We start from the raw sequence: 23,006 nt of genomic DNA on the forward strand, positions 1-23,006 counted from the left end.
AAATTTGAACAGGGTGCTTTTTACCCCCTCATCCAAATCACTGATGAAGATGTTGAACAGTGCGGGCCCGAGGACCGAGCCCTGCGAAACCCCACTGCCCACATCCCTCCAGGTTGAGAAGGACCCATCCACTACCACCCTCTGGGTGCAGCCCTCCAGCCAGTTGGCGACTCATTTGACTGTGTGGGTGTCTACACCACAGCCCCCCAGTTTCTTGATGAGAACGTGGTCAGATGACAAAGGCTTTTAAAAGTATGATAAAAAATAACAGGCTACGATTTACCCTTAAAAAGCTCAAGATTAGGAACCCTGAGCACTCATGAAATGAGACAGAAATGTCTGTCTTTCCAGGATGTTACTGTTTTCACTAAGTGCATATTCCCCACACACCACAGTGATTGGTACTATAGGAAAGCAGGCAGAAACAGTGACCTCGCTTGAGGGTGTGCAACACGTCCCACTATAAGCTCTCATCTTCAGTTGCATAAAACAAGATGTTTAAGTGCAGATAAGCAGCTTGTCTATCTAGGAGGCAGCAATTAATTAAATGTAATTTCTGCATCTAGTTGTGTGTTGTCCAGACCTAACAAGCCAAGAAAAATCCTACTGTCTGTTGCCTTTATATAACTAGTGGATCAAACATGAGCATAGAGCTTCAGAGGCACTATGGAAATTCAGGCGAGTAGGCGAACCATGAAAGTGAAGCACAATTCAGCCATGTTCCAGGAGCACCTAAGTTGTAGCAGCAGGCATTCAGTTCTGGAATGGACTCCAAGAGTAGTGAATAAGGTGGCTGACAAATGTTATTAGTTGGCTTTGGGATATACCATGACATTGTACTTTATTTTATCTTGGTATCCTACTTCTAGTTCCTTATACTTTGGGGACTTTGAGGACTGCTGGAAGGCATCAGAAAGTTTCACAAGAAATCTTATAAAATTAATAGTGTTCATTATAATTTGTCAGTTAAGACAGCCTGTATGATGCTTGTTATGCCGAATAGGTCTTTTGTTAGGTATCCAGATGTATGTCTTTTTCTGTCTTGCCTTATGCTGTCATCCTGTGTCATTCTCTCCCATTAGAAGTATATAAAATCAAACAAAAAATTAACTGGGATGTTTTGGATCGGGAAGATCCTGAAAAGCCTTGAGCAGGGGAGCTGACTGGATGACTTCCTAAGGTCCTTTCTAGACCTACTTTTTAAGATTGTCAAATTTTAACCATTTCTAATGAAATGATCTGTGCTAGGTCTGCCTCAAGCTAACATTGTGTTTTTGGAATATACCACCTAAATGGTTTAGTTGTTTCCAAAACCAAGGATGAAGAAAATCCTCCTTCTTTGAAATGCTCTTGTTTTTTGGAGCAGGGACCTGAAAGGCATAGATAGGCATGCATATTTGCCTCTATGACAAGCCACCCAAATTTGGACAAAATTATAAGCCATTTTGAAAAAAGTCACAATTCACATATGCTCAGAAAAGACTTCTTCGATATTCATGGCTACCATCTCCAAAAATCCCATTCTTCCTAAATGTGCTCAAGCTGATCACAGGCTTCAGTGCCTGTGATGCATGCATCCTTTCCACAGATCAATGAAGCTGGATCTCACCCCTCACAGTTCATAGTGAGCACTAGAATCCATTCTTTCCAAGCTGAGAATGCTCCAAGCCCATATGAAAACAAACTTCCCCTTTCATTGCATCTTGGGCTAAGATAGGGCCAGACGCATATATTTAAAGTACAGAGCCTGCCTGCTTTGTTCTGAATGATCCCCCATTGTTGGCACTCAAGTAGCAAGATTTGAATGGAAAGAGAGCCTAGAGTTGGGGATAGTGAAAAGAGTCACTGGGCCAAGGAGTGAGGTGAGAGGGGAAAGGTAGGGGGAGTATTTATGACTCTGGGTTGGAGAGGGAGACTGGGAGTAGGGAGAGTAAATTGAGACTGTTTAGGTAATGGAACCAGAACTGGGAGCCCTGGAGGGAGGAAAGGATGGGATGGCTTGAGTGAAGGGGAGGCTGTGAGTGGCTGGCCAAAGGACACGGAGCCTGGGAGCTGGTAATGGAATTAGGGGGCTGGGTGCAAACGGGCTGTGGAGGAACAGTGACATCAGAATTTACAGAACACTTAGTATGTGTTAAATCTGGACAGTATTAAAATTGGAACATGTTCTGAGTAATATTTGCTATGATTGCTAACACACACAGCTCTCAGTCCCACCCTGGCACAGCACCATGCTTGAACCAGTTCAGGGCTGGGGCTGAGAGCACCCAGGTTTTAATTTGAACAAGGAGGAACCTGACAAGTGAAAGAGCCAAGCTTCTTTGTCCTGATATGCGTAGCTTTCCTTGTCCCACTTGGAGCCTGGGTATAGCAGAGAGGTCCCTGGGTGATGCTGCAAATAGCTGAGGATTGTAAATTGCTCATAGTATCTCCATGGAGCAGTCTGATGATAGCTGAATACATGCTTATTACAATCTGGAGATATTTCTTGCTCAAAAAGTCCTAACTTTTCTATGATATGAGCACACTAAGAATATGTTTTACTTCTTGGATGTGTGGTGACTCACATTTTAAGTGTATTTAACATGTGTTAAGTATAACATGTAACTGGAGAATACTGGGATACTAGAACTAGGAACCAGTGAAGTACAATGGGGTGTGGGAGGAAAGGCAGACCTGACAAAGAACTGGGATTGGCTTGCCAAAGAGATTAGAAATTAGGTCATATGCAACACATAGGGAGGGGCACAGGGGTGGGGGCACATTTCCCCCCGAGAGCACTGGTGCCTCCCCTGACAGCAAGCACTCTGGCTCATAGGGGGACACGGAGACTGCTTGTGCCCGCACCCAAAATTGGCTCCACTGGCAGCATGTTGGCCAATGGCAGAATGCTGGGGGATACTCCCCGTCGGTAGCCAGCTGGGGGACCTCCCCCTGGTTGTGCCCCTCTGGTGGTCCCCCAGACTCGAGAGGCACTAGTTGCCCCCACATTAGGTTAAAGAATAATGTGGAGTTTGGAATGGGACACTAAGAACATCTGATGGAGCATTTGACTCAGAGGACTGGTGTTTTATCCTTGATTGTGCCACTTTTTCACTGCACATTTGCATCACTAAACATCTGTGCCTCAGCTATGCTCCTAGATACCACGAGTTGGCAATATTCACTAACTCTCATAGATTTCATAGACACTAGGGTTGGAAGGGACCCCAAAGGATCATTGAGTCCAGCCCTCTGCCCCAGGGGCAGGAAGTCAGCAGAGATCATAGGATCCCAGCAAGAAAAATATCCAAATGTGTCTTGAAGGCGTTCAAAGTGAGTGCTTGAACCACCTCCAGCAGAAGTCTATTTCAGACCTTGGGGGCTCGGACAGTAAAGAAGTTCTTCCTTATGTTCAGCCTGAAATGGTCATGGAGGAGTTTGTGCTTGTCATCCCTTGGGGTGCTCTGGTGAACAAATGTTCCCCCAGATCCTGGTGGTCACCCCTGATAAATTTGTAGGTGGCCACCAGATCACCCCTGAGCCTGCACTTTTCCACACTGAAGAGTCCCAGGGCTGTCAGCCTCTCATCATAAGGTCTGTTTTCCTGACCTCTGATTATGCACGTGGCTGTCCTCTGCAATCTCTCAAGCCTCTCCACATCCTTTTTGAATTGTGGGGCCCAAAACTGGACACAGTACTCCAGCTGTGTCCTCACCAAGGCCAAGTACAATGGGAGAATGGAGTCCTGGGATTTGCTCGAGAAGCATCTATGGATGCACGCCAGCGTTTTGGTCGCTTTACTAGCTGCAGCATCGCATTGCAGGCTCACGCTCATCTTGTGGTCAATCATGACCCCCAAGTCCCTTTCATCTGTAGTGCTAACCAGAGTAGCACTGCCGAGCCTATAAGCATGCCACAGATTTTTCCTCCCAAGGTGGAGGACCTTGCATTTTTCAGTGTTAAACACCATCAGGCTCTCGTCCGCCCATTTCATCAGCCTGTCAAGATCTGCCTGGATCACCTGCCTGTCCTCAGGTGTGGATGCTTTACCCCAGAGTTTGGTGTCATTGGCGAACTTGGCCAGTCCACTTCTGACACCAATGTCTACATCATTAATGAAGATGTTAAAAAGTATAGGCCCTAGGACAGAGCCTTGAGGGACCCCACTGGTCACAGTGCACCACAACGATTGATTTCCGTCAACCACCACCCCCTGGGTCCTACTGTGAAGCCAGTTCCCCAGCCAGTGGATTGTGGTGAGGTCAAGGACACGGTTAGCCACTTTTGCCAAGAGGTGATTATGGGATACCAAATCGAAGGCTCCACAAGGTGCTTGTAGATTTTGAGACAAGAATTGTTATATAAATGCAATGTATACTTATTTGTTTTAATACATCATTCAGTGACCACAGATGGCATCAAGGCCACATGGATGCTGTACATGCACAGAAAAGAAAAAGTAATCCTCACCCTGAAGTGTTTAGACTGTATTTGGATAGACAAATCAAAGGGTGGGGGAGAAAGTATTGTTTTCCCAGATAAATTGGGGATCTCAGGCACAGAGCTATTAAGTGAATTACTCTAGCAGTCTACTATTATTATTCTCTTTGCCCAAGATCTTGGGCTCTGTTGTTTTTGTTTCAGGATAAAACGTGATGTGGGTTCTGGAGTTTTACATCTGTGTTGCAGGGAAAGTAAATTGAATCCTTTTCAGTTACTTTTCAAGACCCTGTTGCCCATGGGCATTTACTGCAGTATGACTGCATTTATAAAATGGCCCCTTTTATCATAAATTGTATGAACTTCTGTCCTACCCCATCCATTTGTGTATCTTCATCACACTCCAAAATGGAGGGAAAACTGTTCTTTGCTCCTGAAAGAAGCACACTTTTGAGACATGTATAGTGCTCACTATCTTCTCTCCCACCCCTGAGAGGTTGCAAAGCCTGATGGGGAAAAAAAATGTTCCTCACACTTTATCAGTGAGAAGATTAATTGGCATGAGTTAAAAAGAAACATTTCCCTGCTTAGTATTTTCTGCCAAAGCAATGAATAATTGGAAGATGAACAGCCTTGAGGTGCTGGTGAAATGGGAAGGAATTAGAGGGAAATGAGCAGAGGGGAGGTGAGAAGTAAATTAATAGACTTGCACAATGCAATCTGATTGATTGGTTACACCATGCCAGTCTAAAAGGCTTGAAAACTCTCATTCCTGGAAAACACTAACCCAAACCACAGCCCCACTGTGTTAGAAATCTGCTTGTGTGGGCTCCAGCACATCAGGCTTTTAGCGAAAGAAAAGAAGGATAAAAAAGGGGAGGCAGTGAATTGGAAAAAGATAGCTTTCAAGGTGAGCATGTCATGATGTGCTGCCAGTCATTGTAACCTAGGAACAGAAATGGGTTTGAGGGTTTTTAATGGAAAACCAAAAATCTTTTCAAGCATAGCCTTAAGTTCCTGTGAGTTTGCTCATCACTACTTTACTGCAGCTGTATTCAAATAGCACTCTGCTGAAGTAAATGTAGTAAAAGCAGCAGAAAATTAGAGTAAAAGAGTAATGAATCAGTCATGTGTTATATACTTTGTGACTGAAGGTTATGCACTCGCATTAAAATTACATGGGTACATAAAGCCATCTGTTCTCTAGATATTTATGTACATGCCCATACATAATACTGCCATTTGAAAAATATGGCTGACCTGCTAGAGAAACAGCAGGGTTTTGCTGGCTTTCCAGACTTCAGAATATTTTCACTGTGGAGTGAATCACCACAGTATTTTCCATAGAAGCTTTCAATAGTGAGAGCAAATCTGAGCGTTACTCGTGCTTCAGGAGTGTGAGGATTTGTTCCTCTTTCCACACTGGGATTTGCTGAGGCTAATTTGTGAGAAAGGCACATAGTAATTGATTGGCTAGTAAGTATAGCTAATCGATTCAGATACAGCTGTCAATCTCAAAAACACAAAAATGCTTAATGTTAGCCAGGAGAACAATAAAAAAAAAGATCAAACATCTTTCAAAGCCCAAATGGCCCACTGGGCTAGCAAAAGTAAAGCATATTGGTTTCTGTAGCCAAAAACAGTAGCAAAACTTGGAGTGGGCAAGCAGGACACCAGTCCTGGGTACCAAATTAGGAGGGCTTCCAGAATATCCCCCACCCCTGGAAAGTCTCTGTGCCCCAGCAGGAGAAGCAGCCCCATGGTCTTGCTCTTCCAGCAGCAGCAGCCCAGTGTAACAATACCACACGGCTGCTGTAGAAGTAACAGCTGGGGAAGACAGACCATACTACAGCAGCAGCAGTAGCAGGACCAAGGACTGTTTTGAGCCTCCAGCATAGATAACACTCCTCCATCCCCTGTGACCCCCCCAGTCTCAGAACCCCCTCTTCCAATGCTCAGCAGCACCTGCAACCAGTGTTCTGCAAGGTTTGCCTAGGGAACAAACCCTGCTTGTTGTGGCTCTGTAGGAGTGTGGCTAGTATCACATTCACCCCCCTTGATTACCTAGACAGAATGACCAGGTATCCATTTGCAACAGTGGCAGTAGGGGTTTGGGGTTTATTTTTTGAGTAAGCAGCAAGTAATGCACACTTCTGGATCTGTAGTGAGATGCCTCAACCAGTCTTGGAACCAAAAGACTAGTTAGAGTGAAGTTAGTGGGACTACTCATATACCTACTATGAAATGCCTACATAAGGGTCAGCAGACTGGGACCTTACACAGAGGTGTAATGTTCATCATGTGGTGCACACCTATTGCCCCCTATAGAGTCAAAAATGCAGATAAGCCCCACTTCCAGCCTTCCTAAGCCCAAATCACTTTCACCTTCTGATTTGTTGGACAGTTTTATTCTACAGGGAAAAAAGCTACAAGCTCTGGGATTCAACTGAACTGCCCCATAGTTCCATGTGATGGAGTAGTATTCAGAAATGTAAGGTTTGCAAGCAGCGGGTTTATTATGGATGAGCACACATGCAATGAAATGCAAACTGCAGCTGTCTCAGATGAAAAATATTAGTTCTCAATTTAGTCCACTCGGTTTAAAGAACTTTGGATTGGATGTTTAGGAGCTTTCCTGAATCAGAGCCTTAGTTTGAGCATATTTCAGTGGGAGTGAAGGATGTTGCAGGCTGCTGGAGAGGAGCAAGCTGAACTGTCCACCACAATGAAATGTAATCTCTACTTGGTGTTTTGAAAGAGAATAAATGAGTAAAAGGCCTGTGTGAGTCAGCAGTGATCTGATCCAGATCTCTGGACCCAGTTTCTGCTTTGATCTGGTCAAAGTGGCTCCGAAGCTTCAGAGCTGCCTCAGAGGTCTGGCCATAGGGTATAATGGGGAATCAATGAAAGATCTATAATTTTATTTTTTGTCTGATTTGGATGCAGCTTGTAGGGATGTTAGCCTCTGAAGCATGAAGTCTACCAGGTTTCAAGAAGATCAGTGCAGGGGTTTGGGGGGAACTGTACCCCAAATTCTTGAAAGCAAAACTCATGTCACATCTGTCAGTTGCACAAGCACCCATGTCACGAGTTTTGTTTGTCAGCAGCTAGGGGTGCAGGGCCCCAGAACCCCCCTGCACCAATCTCCTCAACAACTGGTAGACTTTGTGGCCACAGCAGGGGCTAGCATCCCTGCAGCTTTCACCCTGCTGTGCCTTAACACACACAATGTCACCCATGTCACGAATTTTGCATGTCAGCAGCTTGAGGTGCAGTTCCCCCCAAACCCCTGAACCAGTCTTCTTCAAACTTGACAGGCTTTGTGGCCTCACCAGGGGCTACTACCCCTGCAGTTTTCACCCCCCTGTGGTGTAACATATACATGTGACACGAATTTTGCTTTCAAGAATTTGGGGTACAGTTCCCCCCAAACCCCTGCACTTATCTTCTTGAAACATGGAAGACTTCATGCTCTCAGAAGAGACTATAATCCCTGCAAATTTCATCCAAATCTGACAAAAAAATAACAAAGTTATTTCATAGATATTTCATTGTTTCCCCATTATACCCTATGGTCGGATCTCCAAAGCAGCTCCGAAGCTTTTCCAAAGTGCTTTGGAGGCTCCGAACTGCTTCAGAAAGCCTAAAGAAGCCAGCATTTTGATTTGGACATGCTGTTTCACATGCCGAAGCATTCAAAGCTTCTCTGGATCCGAAGCTCTGTCTGAAGCCTCGCACAGCCCTAATGAGTAAATGTAGAGTCTGCATGTTTCCATTGTATCTCCTTTCTGGGGAAGGATAGGCAGCCAGATTTTCAAAACATGATATCACTTTAAGGCATATCTGTCTTCCCATAGGTAGGGAAATTATTGCATTTAGCTCTGTAACTAACCAAGTTATGAATGAAAATATTCATGCTGCCAATCAGGCTGTGGAATCCCCTATAGCACAGATTCAACTGTGGAATCCCCTATAGCCAGAGCAGGAGGAGTATAAGGATTGTCACTGTTGAATACACTGCAAGATACATCCCTTCCCTGTATTTTTCCTGAGGCCATTCTCTGCAATTAGAGAAGCAAGAGGATGTAAATAATAGTTCTTGTGGAAGATAGACACCAATGGTGAGGTAAGGGAAGGGTGTATGTATAGTTTAGCTGCTATTGAGAGAATACAAGAGAACTCTTTTGTTTTTATAAGTGCTACCTATATGGTACAGTGATGGGCACATTAGAAATGCAGATGTGGACAGGGAGCCAGTGATAGGAATCATCCATTTGCATTTGATTCTGTAGTGTATACCAGGTACTGAGACGCTCACGTGTATGTCACTGCCTTCAGAAACAGGTATGGCACCCATGCAAGCCTGATGGGCCATCTAGCCTCTGGAAGACCACTGATTCCTTTTTGATTGTTTTCAGTATATAAGCACAGGTATGTCTGTGGGACTGGAAACTGTATCTGAATGTATTTACCAGTTAATCAATTACTCTAGGCCTTTCGCACTCAATGCTCTTCTACCTATCACACTGAAAAGCCCAAACAGCAGCAGAGTGCATTTCAAACGGCGGTGTGAATGGGTGTACAGAAGCATGTGATGGCAGGAAGCAGATCTAAGGAATGCTTGTCTTTACAACTTCCAGCTACTGCTGCTGCTACTCCTGTTGCTGCAGCTGTCTCATTCAGGAGGCACGGGATCCTTCCTACTATCTCTCTACTCCCGCAGATGCTACTTTATCCCAGTCCCAAGGAAACAAATCAGTGGGAAGGCCTTCTGCCCCTATTTCTCCCAGCCACTCCTGCAATTTCATTCTTTTATCTCAGTGGTCTCCAACCTTTTTATGGTGAAGATCACTTCTTGGCAACCACCTGCCCCACCCTCAGCCCCCACCCCCGTCAGCCCTGCTCCCCGCTCACCTCCCAGGCAAGCTGCCTGGGCTCTGACCCTACTCACCCAGCCCAGCCTGGGCAGCATGGGGCATGGCCCAGCCCAGCCACATGTGTCCTAGCACTCCCAATTGTGGAGCCTCTGAAAGACTGAGATTGATGGTCAGAGGTTCCATGTTTGACCGGTAGATCAAGATTGACTGGTTGGTAGAACCACTGTTCTACCCCTAAATTTTTCTTTGTAAAAATGGTTTCTCAGTATTAAAGCATATTCACTGGCTCCCAAGCTAGCTGCAAGAATGTGTCAGGTTCAGTGACAAGAGTTTCTTGAGAGAGAGTGCAATGGCTGGTCAGAGACAGAGAGTTACATACACCTGCCCCCCAAGAACAGCCAATAATTTGCTGATGAAGGTACTCCATGCTCTGCCTGATTTTTGCTCAGGTCTTCTACATCCCAGAAGATAGCACTAACCATCAGGATGTTGGTTGCCCTGCCCAGGCTGTTGGCTGCCCACTCCACCTCTCCTGTGGAAACAGTTCAAGTTTATGGGACATGAACTTGGCTATCCCATATTCCTGAAGAGAGCCACCAGATCATTTTCTGGGAAGAGCTTCTCTGTCCACTGAAAATAATGAAAGGCCTTAGGGTTTGTTCTAGTGTGGAACAGGAAGAACTTCTGAAATCACAAAAATACTTGAGACAGAAAGATTGTTTTCCACCATACTGTCTCCTACCACCCACTGTTTCCATGCATAATATGGCCTGCATAATCCTTGCATAGTAAAAGCATGATGCTGCCAAAGTGCAAGCAAATTCTGTATGTAACTTCCATTTAGTCCCGTTCTTTAAAGAAGAGATGCACAACCTGTCACAGAGCCACACATGGCTCCTAGACTGCAAAACCTTCCTCATCCTGATCTTTTTATGGTATAAATTGTGTCTTGTCTGCTCACCTGATGATTATGGACAGATTCAGAGAGACACTGCAAGGTTACATGTTAGACTCCAGCAACACAGGCTCGCTAGAGCCTTTGAACCTTCATTGATTATAGGTGAGGAAAACTGACTCAGTACAGGAAAAGTTTCAAGGCATTGCTAAGTGGAATATTGCTAATTCTGTAGCACTAGAATAAATACCTTTAACACTATTCTAGAGAAGAATATATCCATTAGATTTAGAACTGACTTCTTCAAAATCCTAGACAATGTATTAATTTACCGCATTAACTGACCCTAAATGGAAACTAAGCTAATATCTGTTTTAGAACAGTTGATTTTAAGAAAGCAGTGTATTATTTTGCTCTGAATACCCTTGTGCTTTTATAGATTTTTGAATTCAGCAATAATGTCAGGTAATTTCATCAGGAACATGATTCATATGTTCTAAATCCAATTGATGTTTGGATGGTGTTAAAGTGGGGTGAGTCACCAGCACTACCTGAAATGGATGTTGGATTATTCAGCCCTACCAACTGTGGGTTTGGAACTTAATGTTCAGTTTCCACAAAAGGTTCATGAATCTCAATGAGGTTATCAATGGAGGCAGGGAAGTTCGGTAAACGTGGTTCTGACAATCATTCAGGATTCCTTTCTTTCCCCAGAACAATGCAAAGCGGATATGGATCTGCCTAGTAAAGTCAACAGCAAAATGTCCATTCTCTTCAGTGGAAACAGATAAAATTCAGTGTTTCAGTCCTCTAACCCTCCCTTGACACTACAGCAGGCATGTATGCTGGCACAGAGCTAAGGTTTTCAGTTTAGGCAGTTAATTGTGACCTGGTGCATGCAAAATACTGAGCACACTACTTTAGCAAGACTGGAATGACACCTATCATAAAGCCTAGCAATAAATACTTTGGAACAGAATCAGGAGTCTAACATTATAAAAACTTTAATCTGTCTGGCTGGCTGTCCATAACGCTTTATTAGCACTGTGATTGCCTGGCTGAAACAACCAATCAGAGTGCAAATACAGCATTGGGGCAAAAGGTGGTGGCACGGCGGAGCACCACCATGATGGTGAGAACACAGGGGATGGAGGGGGAGGCAAGGCCAGCACAGCTGGCCTGGCTCCCCAGGCCTGCTCCCTGGTATCAATGGCAACAGTGGAGTGGAAGGGGGGGGCAAGGCCACTGGAGCTGGCCTCACTCCTCCCCCCTTGCTCCTTGGAGATGAAGGCGGTGGGACAGGGGCGAGCAGGGTCAGGATGCCATGGGGGGGGGCAATGCCACTGGCACTGGCTTTGGCCTTCCTTCCCCCCTTCTGTCGTTGCTGCCTGCAGGGCCAGCATGGGTGGGAAGGAGCGGGGGGTACCGTGGCAGTGGGGCAAGTGAACAAAGAGTGAGCCTGGGCCAACTCAATGGCGGTGGGGGGAGGGGAGGTGTGGGCCTGGGCACACATGTGGGGGGAGGAGCAAGCCTGAGGGGGGGGAGGAGCCAGCCCACCGTGGCACTGCGGCATGGAGCAATGGGCGAGGCCCATCACAGCAGCAGTGAGGGAAGGGGAGGAGCTGGCCTCCTCCCCCCTTTGGGCACAGACCCACTCCTCCCCCATGTCAGCCCTGAATGCACTCCTCCTATCCCCCCCGACTGCCACGCTGGCTCAGGCTCACTGCCCCCCACCCCCACCATGGCAGGCTGGCTTCTCCGCATCCTCAGGCCAAGGCCTCCCCCACACCTCCCGCATTAGGCCCAGGCCCACTCCTCCCCTTCTCCTGCTGCTGCGGTGGGGAAAGGGGGAGCGGGCCTGGACCCCAAGCGGTAGGAGGGAAGTGGGGAGCGGGCTTGGATGGGGGTGCGGGGGGACACGGGGCTTCGTCCCTGCATCTCCAGCCAGGCTTGCACCACCTTGCCCCTCCCTTCCCCCCCCCAATCAGTCAGCCCTCACTGGTCCAGCTAGTGAGCAGAGGGGCAGGGATAGCCCAGGGTTGGAAAGTATGCTGGGAGACTGTGATTTAACTTGAACCAGGAAGGGATCTGGGACAGAAGTTTCATAAACCAGTTTAACCCAAATTAGTTAAGTCTGATACTACATTCAACCACGTTTATCTTAAACTGGTTTCAGCCATTTTGAAACTGATTTATGTGTACTGAGCTTCTGTTACAGGTCTAAACCAGTTTCTGATCACTTAAACCAGTTTATATGTAACTTCTGTCCCTAGCCACTATCACAGTTAGGATTCTTGATGCTGGTCTCATTAGGGAGACTAAGGATTTAAGGGGCATGGAAAAGGAACTGCTCTCCTGATAGAGTGGACTCACAGTAGGCAGAGTGACACTTACATTATCACTGCCCCTTTTGCCCTGGATAAACAGAGGTCTTCATTGCCACATTCACAAGAAGTAAATTTACTAGAGAACAACTGCATGCATAGGAAATCTGTTATTTTAACTGAAGTTGATCAAAATGCTCACTAGGAAACATCCACACAATGGTTGAGAACTTGCATAAGTTCTCTTCTTTAACAGAGAAAGCACACTTGGGAAAGGGAAAGCATAAATACATAAGGGTTGTTGGTTGTGGCCATGTTGGTCTAAGGACATAGGCAGACAAGGTTTTTTGGGTAGATGTGATATTTTTTATTAGACCAACTAAATAGTTGGAAAAACTGTTTTTTGCAAACTTTTGTTTGTGCTGGAAAGCTTGCAAAGAACAATTTTTCTAACCATTTAGTTGGTCTAATAAAAGATATCACATCTACCCAAAGAACCCTGTCTGCCTAAATGCATAAGAGAAGTTTGTCCATCTGTCATTGTGATACTGGTTCCATGAACTACTCATCCCTCAACTGCAATTATCACCTCAATTTCAGCTAGTTCATCCCCCACTACTTCTGAGTGTATTTGTATTATTTACCTGTGTTCTGTCCATGGATCCTATACATTTTAAAATATTCAAGCTGTTTTGCAGTATCTGTGATATGACACCCATACATAATTAACAGATAGGCTATCTGACTACTCTGAGTAAATCAATGAAGTGAGAACATAGCTGCTGACAAGACTTAAAGCCAGATCCTTAGCTAGCATAAAATAGTGCAGCTCCATTGAATTCAATTCAGTTGTAGGTCTGTCCCTAGGAATGTTGCCTTCTGTTACAATTCACCTTTTGTTGAAATAAAAAATCCCATTCATACATAGTTAAAATGGCAACTACATAAGTCTTATAAACTGGGCCACAGAATCCACAGTCAGAAATGATGCAAACCATGGTATGAGTTTCCTTGCATTTAATTTTACTCTGGTAGAGCTACTTTAATATTTCTCTGCCAAACTGTAAAGGAGTCTAAAAAGATTTACTTTGCATGCATTTGGACTAAAAGATGAAAGCAAGAACAGTCATCATATGACTGCAATTTACACTTTCTTCTGACTTTTTGGAACACCAGTTACACAAAAGTAGACATGAATATAGAATAGGTGTAAGCAGGTGAAGGGAATCTAAATTCACCTCTAGCTCCTGACTCTTGCAGCACTTCTGACTTTGTCACTAGCTAAATACATAAACACTGAACATGCATGCATATGAACTATACTTGTGCTTTTCACTAAGTAGGACATTCTTAAATATGATAATAGCTAAACTGTTCTTGAATTTAATGAAGTTATCTTATAAATCATCCACCAAAAAAGCAAAATTTCAAACTGCCCACTTAATATTGAAAATCAAGATGGCTAAAATTGGCTTTCACATGTATGGCTCTTAGGCTTTAGGAGCTGTAAGTTACTTAAGCCCTTCAAAATATTTAGGCACCTGACATAATCAGGTATCTAAACATTTTTTTCAGTGAAGAAATCAATAATATTTAGATGCCAAAAGACCTTTGAGAATTTGTGTCCCACTTAATTCAGAGGCTATTATGATCCATTTGCAATGTAGGTTTTGGTCTAGACCAGCCGTGAGGAAGATACTAATTCACTTTCCCGTTTGTTAGCACTTTTAAGAACCAAAATTACCTTAGAGGCCTGGACTTAATATTACATTTGGCATACAAAATCCTTAAACTTTCAATCAATTTGTGTACAACTGAAACATCAGGGATTGTGTTCATTCATTAGTTATATGAAAACAACTTTGCAGCAGAGCCAAGGAAGCAAGTTTCACACTTTTCAAGTAGGCTTTCATTTTAGTTGAATTGGCTTTCACAGCCACACAGTATTATCATATGTGACAGGCAGAAGAATCTTATACCCAGGCTTATAGTAGACGATGGCAACTCACTGTAATGAGGCAGTAACAGAATATATTTAAAGTATAGTACAGAATATATTTAAAGTATATTTAAAACACCAATAAATTCCACCAATTAATATTATATAACCAAAAGGGCAAACACCTTTTTCCTGGCCCCAGTGCCAAAGCTCGTACATTATGAACCAGATTCTCAATGGTATAAAATAACAACATTCATTTCCGAGGAAAATACAGACCACAGATACCTACCAGAACCCATATCCATGAGAAATGTACTTTTTAATTTCACTGAGAATTCACAATCAACAGCTATTTCATTGTTTCTTTTCTAACTCTTTCCTCTTTTAAACAAAAATAAAAATGAAGACAAAAAAAAGCAATGCCCAAACACCTGCAAACAGAAGTCGGTGTTTGGAAAGGGAAAATCTGGACATGAGGGCAGGTTTTTGTTGTTGTGATTGCTTATTGTTGCTATCGAGATCAGGAGAGCCACGCTGATTGTTTAAATCAGTACCCTGTCTTTTGGACTAAACTGGATTCAAGTATTAGATAGCCCAGGAGAAAGGGCTGAAATGTTTATTTTAGGAGAGATGCCAAGCTGATTCTAATGAACACAAAAGGGAAAAATGGAGAGATAATTGTTGTCAGAGCTTTGGACAGCAGGTCATACTGAGGTTCAATTCCTTTCTATATCGTTCAGATAGGCTGGGCATTGTAATTGTTTCAAGACAGTGGCCTGGTATTTGTGCACTGCAGTGTATTTTGTGGATTTGCATATTATGACTTGTAGCCTGTCTATACACATTCAGACTATTTTAATTCCATCTGAAGGTGGGCAGGGAAGGGGTGAAGGACTAGCTAATGAGTGCAAGATTATATATGCATTAGGACTGCGCTAAATTTTGCCAGGTGTTTCATTTCAAAGCTGTTTCAATACATTTTGAGCTCAAAACAGCAAAACTGAAATGAAACAAAAGGCTTTGAGACAACTTTGAAACGAAACGAGGGCACTCAAAAATTTTTGAGTTTCAAAATGTTTCAAGTTTTGAAGCCAGGCTTACTTGGCTTCAGTGCTGGTTCCAGGCGGCAGCCTCCTGTCATCTGGCGCACAGCTCTGGGGGCCCACACCCCCAGGAGGGCTGCACGGCTGTGCCGGACTCCTTCCGGGGGTGCGGGCCCCCAGATCTGCATGCTGTATGACAGAAGGCTGCCATTGCCGCCAGGAACCAGCAGCAGCACAATCTTCCCCAGCGCTGGGTGCAGGCTGTACCTAGCACCAGTCCCAGGCGGCAGCAGCAGCCTCCTCTCATCTGGCATGCAGATCCAGAGGTACGCATCCCTGGAAGGAGTCTTGCATAGCCCTACAGCCCTCCTGGGGGTGCAGGCCCCCAGAGCTGCATGTGGGATGAGAGGAGACTGCCACTGCTGGCAAGTGTCACGAGTTTTGCTTTGAACAGTTTGAGGTGCAGTTTCCCAGAAACCTCTTTACTTATCTCCTTGAAAGTTCGCAGGCTTCATGCCTTCAGAAGGGACTACCATCCCTGCATTTTTCAGCTGAATCAGGCAAGAAATGACAATGTTTTAGGCATTTTCATGATTCCCCATTATAGCCTATGGGTGAAACGTTGATACATGTCGAAATAGTTTTGACAAAGTGAAACGGAACAGTGTTTTGAAATGAAACAAAATGAAACACTGTCCCTTTGAAATGGCGAAATGGAAGTTGAAACAAAATGGTGCTGTTTTGCACAGCACTAATATGGGTAAGTATGAGTTACAACTCTCCTTCCAGAATGTAGCTGGAGTACTTGCACTGTCTTGAGGATTGATCTGACCTTCCAGTAGATTGAGGAATTCCATTATTACTATCCTGTTATAATTTTCCCTGTACTTATACCAGGTAGCTGAGCTTTTCATGCATTTGTTTCATCATCCAAGGCAAGAATGAGCAATCTGTATCCAAAGCGCCTTTGCTTCTGTGATAAAGAGGGCAGGCCCATGTGAAAGAAGGCAAGGTGATGAGATTGGGAAAGATGCAAAGGGGTGCTTAGGCCTATAACTGCTACAGAATTAGTACTCAAATAGGGAGAAAGAATGAGATATGAACAGAGATGCCCAGTGGTAGCCAGTTGTTGGTAATTGACATTTTTTAAAATTATACTTAGAACAGGATCTATCTGTGATATGTCAACAAAATTTATTTATTTTTAACTGCAACCACTAAAGGCATAAACCTCGCTCTTCAGAGGAAGGCACTGATGGAGAGACTATCTTTCCCCTTAGTTTCTCTTCCTTCAATTAAAGTATATTAGAGTAGGGGGATTGGAATATTTATAAAAACACAAGCAGTCCTCAGACTTATGACACAGCTGGTTCCTGAAAACCACGTTGTAAGTCAAAACGTTGTAACTTGGAACCAATTTTCCTGTAGGAAAATGTTATAAATGGGGGATTGGTTCCTGAACCAAACCCTGATACCCTGTTTTCACCAAAAATAACCCAGAATTTTGTACTCAATCAATTATAGATGAGTAATATAGCTACATCGATCTATTTATATTGTAAATAGCAATCATATTGATTTGGAAGGACTTCTTTGGGGTGACTTGGTTGGACTTTTTGAAGGGTTCTTGGCTGGAGTCTTCTCAGGAGTCTTGGCTGCATGTCTTTCTGGAGACTTGTCTGTTTTCTTAAAGAAAGTGTCCAGAGAAGTATGGACAGATGTCCTCCAGGGAGATGGATGATACAGTAAACTTGTTTGCTGGCATGGCGTGGCATCGGATCAAGTATTGTAAAGTTCAAACTGACATCAGAAAGTTGAAACAGGGTTTCAATTCATAAACATTGTAACTCAAAATGCTGTAAGCTGAGGACTGCCTGTGCATAGAAAAAAAATGGAAGGTTGTGTGTGTTCTTATTCAAATATGTCTTGCATCAATTTCTGAACTCAAAAATCAAATGTTTGGCCATTTCTATAATAAGGTGATCTGATATAGATTTCCTACATCAAATCAAGGTGAATTGTGTACAGTGGAAATATATTTCTTTTGCAAAACTTAACAAATAGCTTCACAGTAAGGATCTGGTTTCTATAAATTAGTAAATCTGGAATGTAACTGGGGTTTGTTGTTTATGGTCCTTGTATTTGTTTTTTGTGCAAGTTTAGAACTTAGAGATAGAGAGTTAGAAACCTGAGGAACTGAGTAATGTATTCACAGTCATGGTATTCAACCCTGATTAAGATGCATCTGCTGTTGGTAGTAGTCTATTATACACTGAAGGAACTATTCTAATGAATAAATAAATGGTATTTTGTCCTGTGAGACAGCTAGTGTTCAAACAAGTTATCGCAACTACAAGACCAGGTCCTAGAAATATGAAGTGCAGTGTAATGAACTGGCAATAATCCTGGGTAACGTTATTAAGGATCACATTACTGATTAGCATGTAAATACCTTGGATTTATGATGCAGAAATCTAGAACTCTTGGTTCCAAATTATACCTTTTATTAGACCAACTGAGAAACTGCAACCAAAAAAAAATCTTTTTCTGCAGGCTTTTAGGCTCATATGCCCTTCATCAGGCTCAGGGAAAGTTCAAGATGGTAAAAAGTCTCCATATGTAGGAAATAAACTTTATTTTTGCACAGATGAAGCAGAAGCTAAAAAACTGTCTCTCTGGGTCCACAGGAGTTTCTTTGTGAGCTTGCTCTTTGTTGTGTAGATCAAGCAGGATTTCTTCCATATGGGGACTTTTTACCATCTTGAACTTCCCCTGAGCCTCATGAAGTGTACGTATGAGCCCAAAAGCTTGCAGAAAAAGATTTATTATTATTATTATTTTTTGCAATTTCTCAATTGGTCTAATCATTTTGGAACCAAGAGTTCTAGATTTTTGCATTTCTTTTTGTCTCAGAACAACATGGCTACTACCTATATCCCTAATAAGGTGAATGCACATCAGAAAGCGTGCTAGTTTAGCTGGTACCTTACTGTTTGTATTACTGGTGAGATCAAGGATTTATTGGATTTGGAACATGAGCTAGCCTTCTGATCTAAACTGGCACAAACTGGGAGTCAGGAACTGCAGAATTCTTATTTTGTTTCTGATTCCCTGTGTGACTTTGGACAAGACACAGCAGCTCCCTCCTACCAGGATTATCTTACTTACCAAACTCAAGGTGCTTTGTGAAAATGAGTTCAGTCTCAGAATTGTATGCATCCATGCACACCAGTAACTTACCTAACATGAGTAGGTCCATGCAGTGTTATAGAGTCCAGGTCTTATGGCCTTGTCCAAAAAGACACTAAGCATCTACATCCTTACCTCAGGTGAAGATCTTTAGCTTGGATATACAGCATGTTTATGTAAGTGTTAAATATTTAAAATATGGAACAATTTAAATCTTTTAAGAAACCAGTTGTATTTCTATAACATATGTTTTCAAATTTTTTATTTGAAATGATTTTTAGTTAAAAAACAAATACCTATGCATTGTTTTGAACATAATAAAAATGTAGACATGACAGGATTATGATAAAACAAGGGTACTATATTAATATCTCTAACCTATTATTTGTGCACTTTTGTTTTTAGATCTCAGTCGGTCGTGGAAGCTGGCACATTGAAACACGAGGATCAAGGTGAAAATGAAAACACCCAACCGCTATTGGCTCTGGATTGAGACCTAATCACTAACACAAACGTTGCCAGACTTCAGCAGTACCAGAAACCTACAAAGCACACAATATGCTTTACACATGTGTGCGTGCACACGGGCACATGCGCATGCGTGCACGCGCACACACACACACAGACACAGACACAAACACACACACGTACGTTCTGCTTGAAAACAGGTCCTCCATTTTTTCAGACCAAGTAAAGATTGTCACCAGCCATCTGTCTGAGCGGCCAAAGCTGAACAAAGACTGAACATTTTCTTTTGGCACAGGACGCTAACTAAGAAAACAAGGAGTCTGATTGTAAACGAAGAGTTCTCTTTTTCTTTTTTATCTTTCCTTTGATTTATGGCATAAAAAAAAAGACTGATAAGTGAGGGACTAAATTCTTTGTTCGAACAGAAAAGGATGTGCCAGTGGAGGTTCCTCTGAATCATTATGCCAAGATGCTCTTCAGTTTTAGTAAAACAAAGTTTAGATTAAGTGCATTTTAAAGCAAAGTATCTTGAAGTTAAAACTGTGCAGCAAAACTATCAGGTTTAATGTAGTTTGTCATCCTGAGGTAACTGCATCTTTAATACCCTAAAATTTGACTGAGGTTTTTTTCCTTAAACAAATCATCACCAGCATAATGTCATTCAACACAACACTACGACATCTCATCATCCTGGCTGCTTGCAGGGTTCACTTATTTCAGTACCCTCCAAAAATTATTCTTAACTTTTGAAGCCCTTATAAAACTGTCAGCTATATGTAATGAGCTGTGTGGGCAGCAGACACACACAATTTGAAAGGCAATTATTTAATTTTAACGATGTGTTTTTCCACAGGCAATGCTACAGCCTGTTAGTTGCGTGCGCGTGGGGAGGTAACTCATTGGAAACAGTCACCGGTGATTAATGGTTCAATCCAGATTGTTTCATTTAGGTCACTACAGCAAATGAAAAATCTGAAGAGCGATTTAACCCTCCTTCCTCCTGCAATCAGTTAAGGATGCAGTCAGAGGGGGTGTGCTGACTACAGATGTGGGCTGTGGTTAAAATGGAAAACTGAAATGCCAAAGATCAGTTTGTTATTTCTCTATTTGCTCTACTTGCAAAAGGAATCTCATCGCTGCATTCAAATGGAAATAGTTACAATAAAAAGAAAAAAAAACCCACTTAACACTTGTGTAGTGACTTTATTTCCTTAGAGAGTTTTTTTTACAATTTTTTATAGTGCTTTTTACCTTCCAATCAGTCACCCCTTGCTGACATTTGTTAAAACAAGTGGTTCATGTGCACATGTCAAAGATAGTAGTGTAAACGATATATATAATATGAGATGACAGTGTGAAGCATGACATGGTTTTTGGTATTCCTTGGGAAAGGCCACCCTGAATGCATAAACTGAAGTGATGATATAGTTTATAATTGAGCACAGTCAGACTATAGTGAATGACAAAACAATGGGTTACCTCTAGCCATCGTAATACATTACACACCTGGCAAGAATACATGTCTACCAGATATATTATCAAAATCTGTAACTATATTACAGAATAATTGCTGAACTAATGTAATTCCTTTATGTGTTTTTTTCCATCAGCAGTCTGCCATCAACTGGGGCTTGCTCTGTAAGATAGCAAGTGATCCTCCTAGGCATAGAGCACTCTTTGCAAGGTGATACTGTAGGAATGTGTAGGAACAAATACCATACATTAATATACATTGCATAATTGAGCTCTCCTATTTTGGGGTTTCCATCCTCCCCTTAGCCCCCCTCCCCGATTAAATTCTAAGTAATGTAACACAGCTTAGCTCCAGTGACTTCAACAGGGTTATGGCATTTATACTACCTAAAGATCTATCACACGTAATTTGGCTCATACACAGGATGTGGTGGTCACTCTGGATTCTCTTTGCCTGGATATACAATAGCTATAAACAGGAAAAAAATCCAGCTTCTACTAACAGGACTTCTACTATGGTTTAAACATTAGACAACACTGCCCTTCTCTGGCACACTCCCTCTAAAGCTGAAGGACAAGACTCAATCTCTTAGGCTAAGTACAGACAGTCAAAGAGCCAGAGGCAGAATTGATTCAGTCTTCACAGGTTTCTCTAAACTGCACAGATTTATCAGATAAGAAACTGAACTGACATTCTGTTTGCAGTTGGGAAAGGCAGACAGAGGCCTGCACGGACCCAGACCAGAAGGCAGGGGGTGCTAGGGCGTGCCTCCCAGCTTACCCCCATGGAGGAAAGAGCCTCCCTCCTGGTGCTGGGTCCCCACACCTGCCCCGCCTGAGCCAGGCATTTGGGATACCTCCAGCCCTGGTCTGCCCAGCTGTGGGGGGTGCAGGGAGAGTAATTCTACCCTGCGGGGCAAGGCTGGCGTGAGTCCTTGATGCACAGGGGAGAGGGGGAAAGGCACCCCCCTCCTGGGGCTGGCCCCCAGCCCAGCATCTTACCACATTGGGGGAGCCCCACGCTGGTGATGCCCTGAGCTGTGCTGGGGGTGCGATTGCCTCCACACGTCTGAGCCAGTGTGAACCCCTGATGAGCGGTGGGAGGGGGAAACAAAGCCCCCCTCCACAGGTCTCAGGCCCCGAGCTGGGGTCTCCCCAGCTGGAGGGGCTGGGCCTCAGGAAGGTTTCTTACCCCCACCCCGCCTGGCCAGGTTGGCTCCATAGAAAGAAGGATTGGGCCCCACCACCCGGCACAAGCCACTGGCCCTTCTGGCATGTTTTGCTGTCTGCTGCTGGTCCGGGGCTCCATCGGGATATGCCAAGCAGCCCAGGGTCCTGCCACTGAGCAGTGGGGCCCAATCCTTTCTTCTATGGAGTTTGCTCATCCCCACTGCCCTGTGTAAGACCCCCGGGTTACCTGGTGCATCCTGATGGAGCCCAGCACAAGCAGCAGCTAGCAAGACCCAAACAAAGCTTGTGCTGGACAGTGAGGCCCGAGCCTCCTTTCTATCAAGCTGGCCCACATGGACAGGAAGGAGAAACTCCGTGGGGCCCAGCCCATCCCAGCTGGGAAGACCCCAGCTGGGGGTGCTGAGATGCAGATGGGGGGGCTTTGTTCCTCCCTCCCCACTGTGCATTAGTGACTCACGGCAGCCTGGCCACAGAGGGGGCAGGAATCACCCCTGCAGCTGGGCAGACCAGGGCAAACCCCCTGGGGTTTACTTCAGGTGAACAGATACCAGATTTTGGGGCCAGCTGAGAGGGGGACTCCTTTCCTCCTTCCCACAGCAGGTCAGTTACTTTGGTTAGCCTGCCCTGGGAGGAGGAGGTAACTCTCACAGACCATGGCTCAGGGGCAGGGCTGGGGGCTCTGTTCCCCTGCTTTCCACCCCACCCTATCCCACTACCTTGTGGGGCTGACAGGCGCAGTCAGGACCAGGATGGGGAGCAGAGGCATTGCTGCCTCAGCTCTGTGACAGCCATGGGGTGGGTCTGGCCCCAGCTCACCCAGAGCAGACAGCACAGGCAAGGTTAGCCCACCTGCCCTGCAAGAGGGGCTAGTGAAGGGCCCCAATGCATCCTGGGATGCTGGGGGACTGGGACAACTTGAGTTGGGAGGGGAGGGATCTGGGACAGAAATTCCTCAGATCAGATAACCTAAATCAGTTAAGTCTGATCCTACATTGATCCAGGTTTATTTTAAACCACGTTTGGCCATTTTGAAACAGGTTTATATGCACTGAACTTGTGTTCTGTGACAGGTTTAAACTGTAACAAACTGTTTGAGAGAGCAGATTTAGGTTAGATATCAGGAAAAACTTCTTCATGGTAAGGGTTGCCAGAATCTGGAATGGGCTCCCAGGGGAGGTGGTG

General features: G+C 44.1%; 1 protein-coding gene across 1 annotated transcript in view; it reads left to right on the top strand.

Moving 5' to 3' along the window:
• Positions 1-20,959, top strand: part of CLVS1 (clavesin 1) — a 168,119-nt gene extending 147,160 nt beyond the window's left edge. The window contains exon 6 of the mRNA XM_019548521.1: positions 19,098-20,959. Within this exon, the coding sequence (XP_019404066.1) occupies positions 19,098-19,185 (88 nt within the window). The 3' untranslated portion in view covers positions 19,186-20,959. The remainder of the gene's footprint in view (positions 1-19,097) is intronic.
• The last annotated feature ends 2,047 nt before the right edge of the window (positions 20,960-23,006 follow it).

The sequence above is a fragment of the Crocodylus porosus genome, unplaced genomic scaffold, assembly GCF_001723895.1.
Source record: "Crocodylus porosus isolate Cpor-Errol unplaced genomic scaffold, CroPor_comp1, whole genome shotgun sequence".
In the NCBI taxonomy this organism is placed as follows: Eukaryota; Metazoa; Chordata; order Crocodylia; family Crocodylidae; genus Crocodylus; species Crocodylus porosus.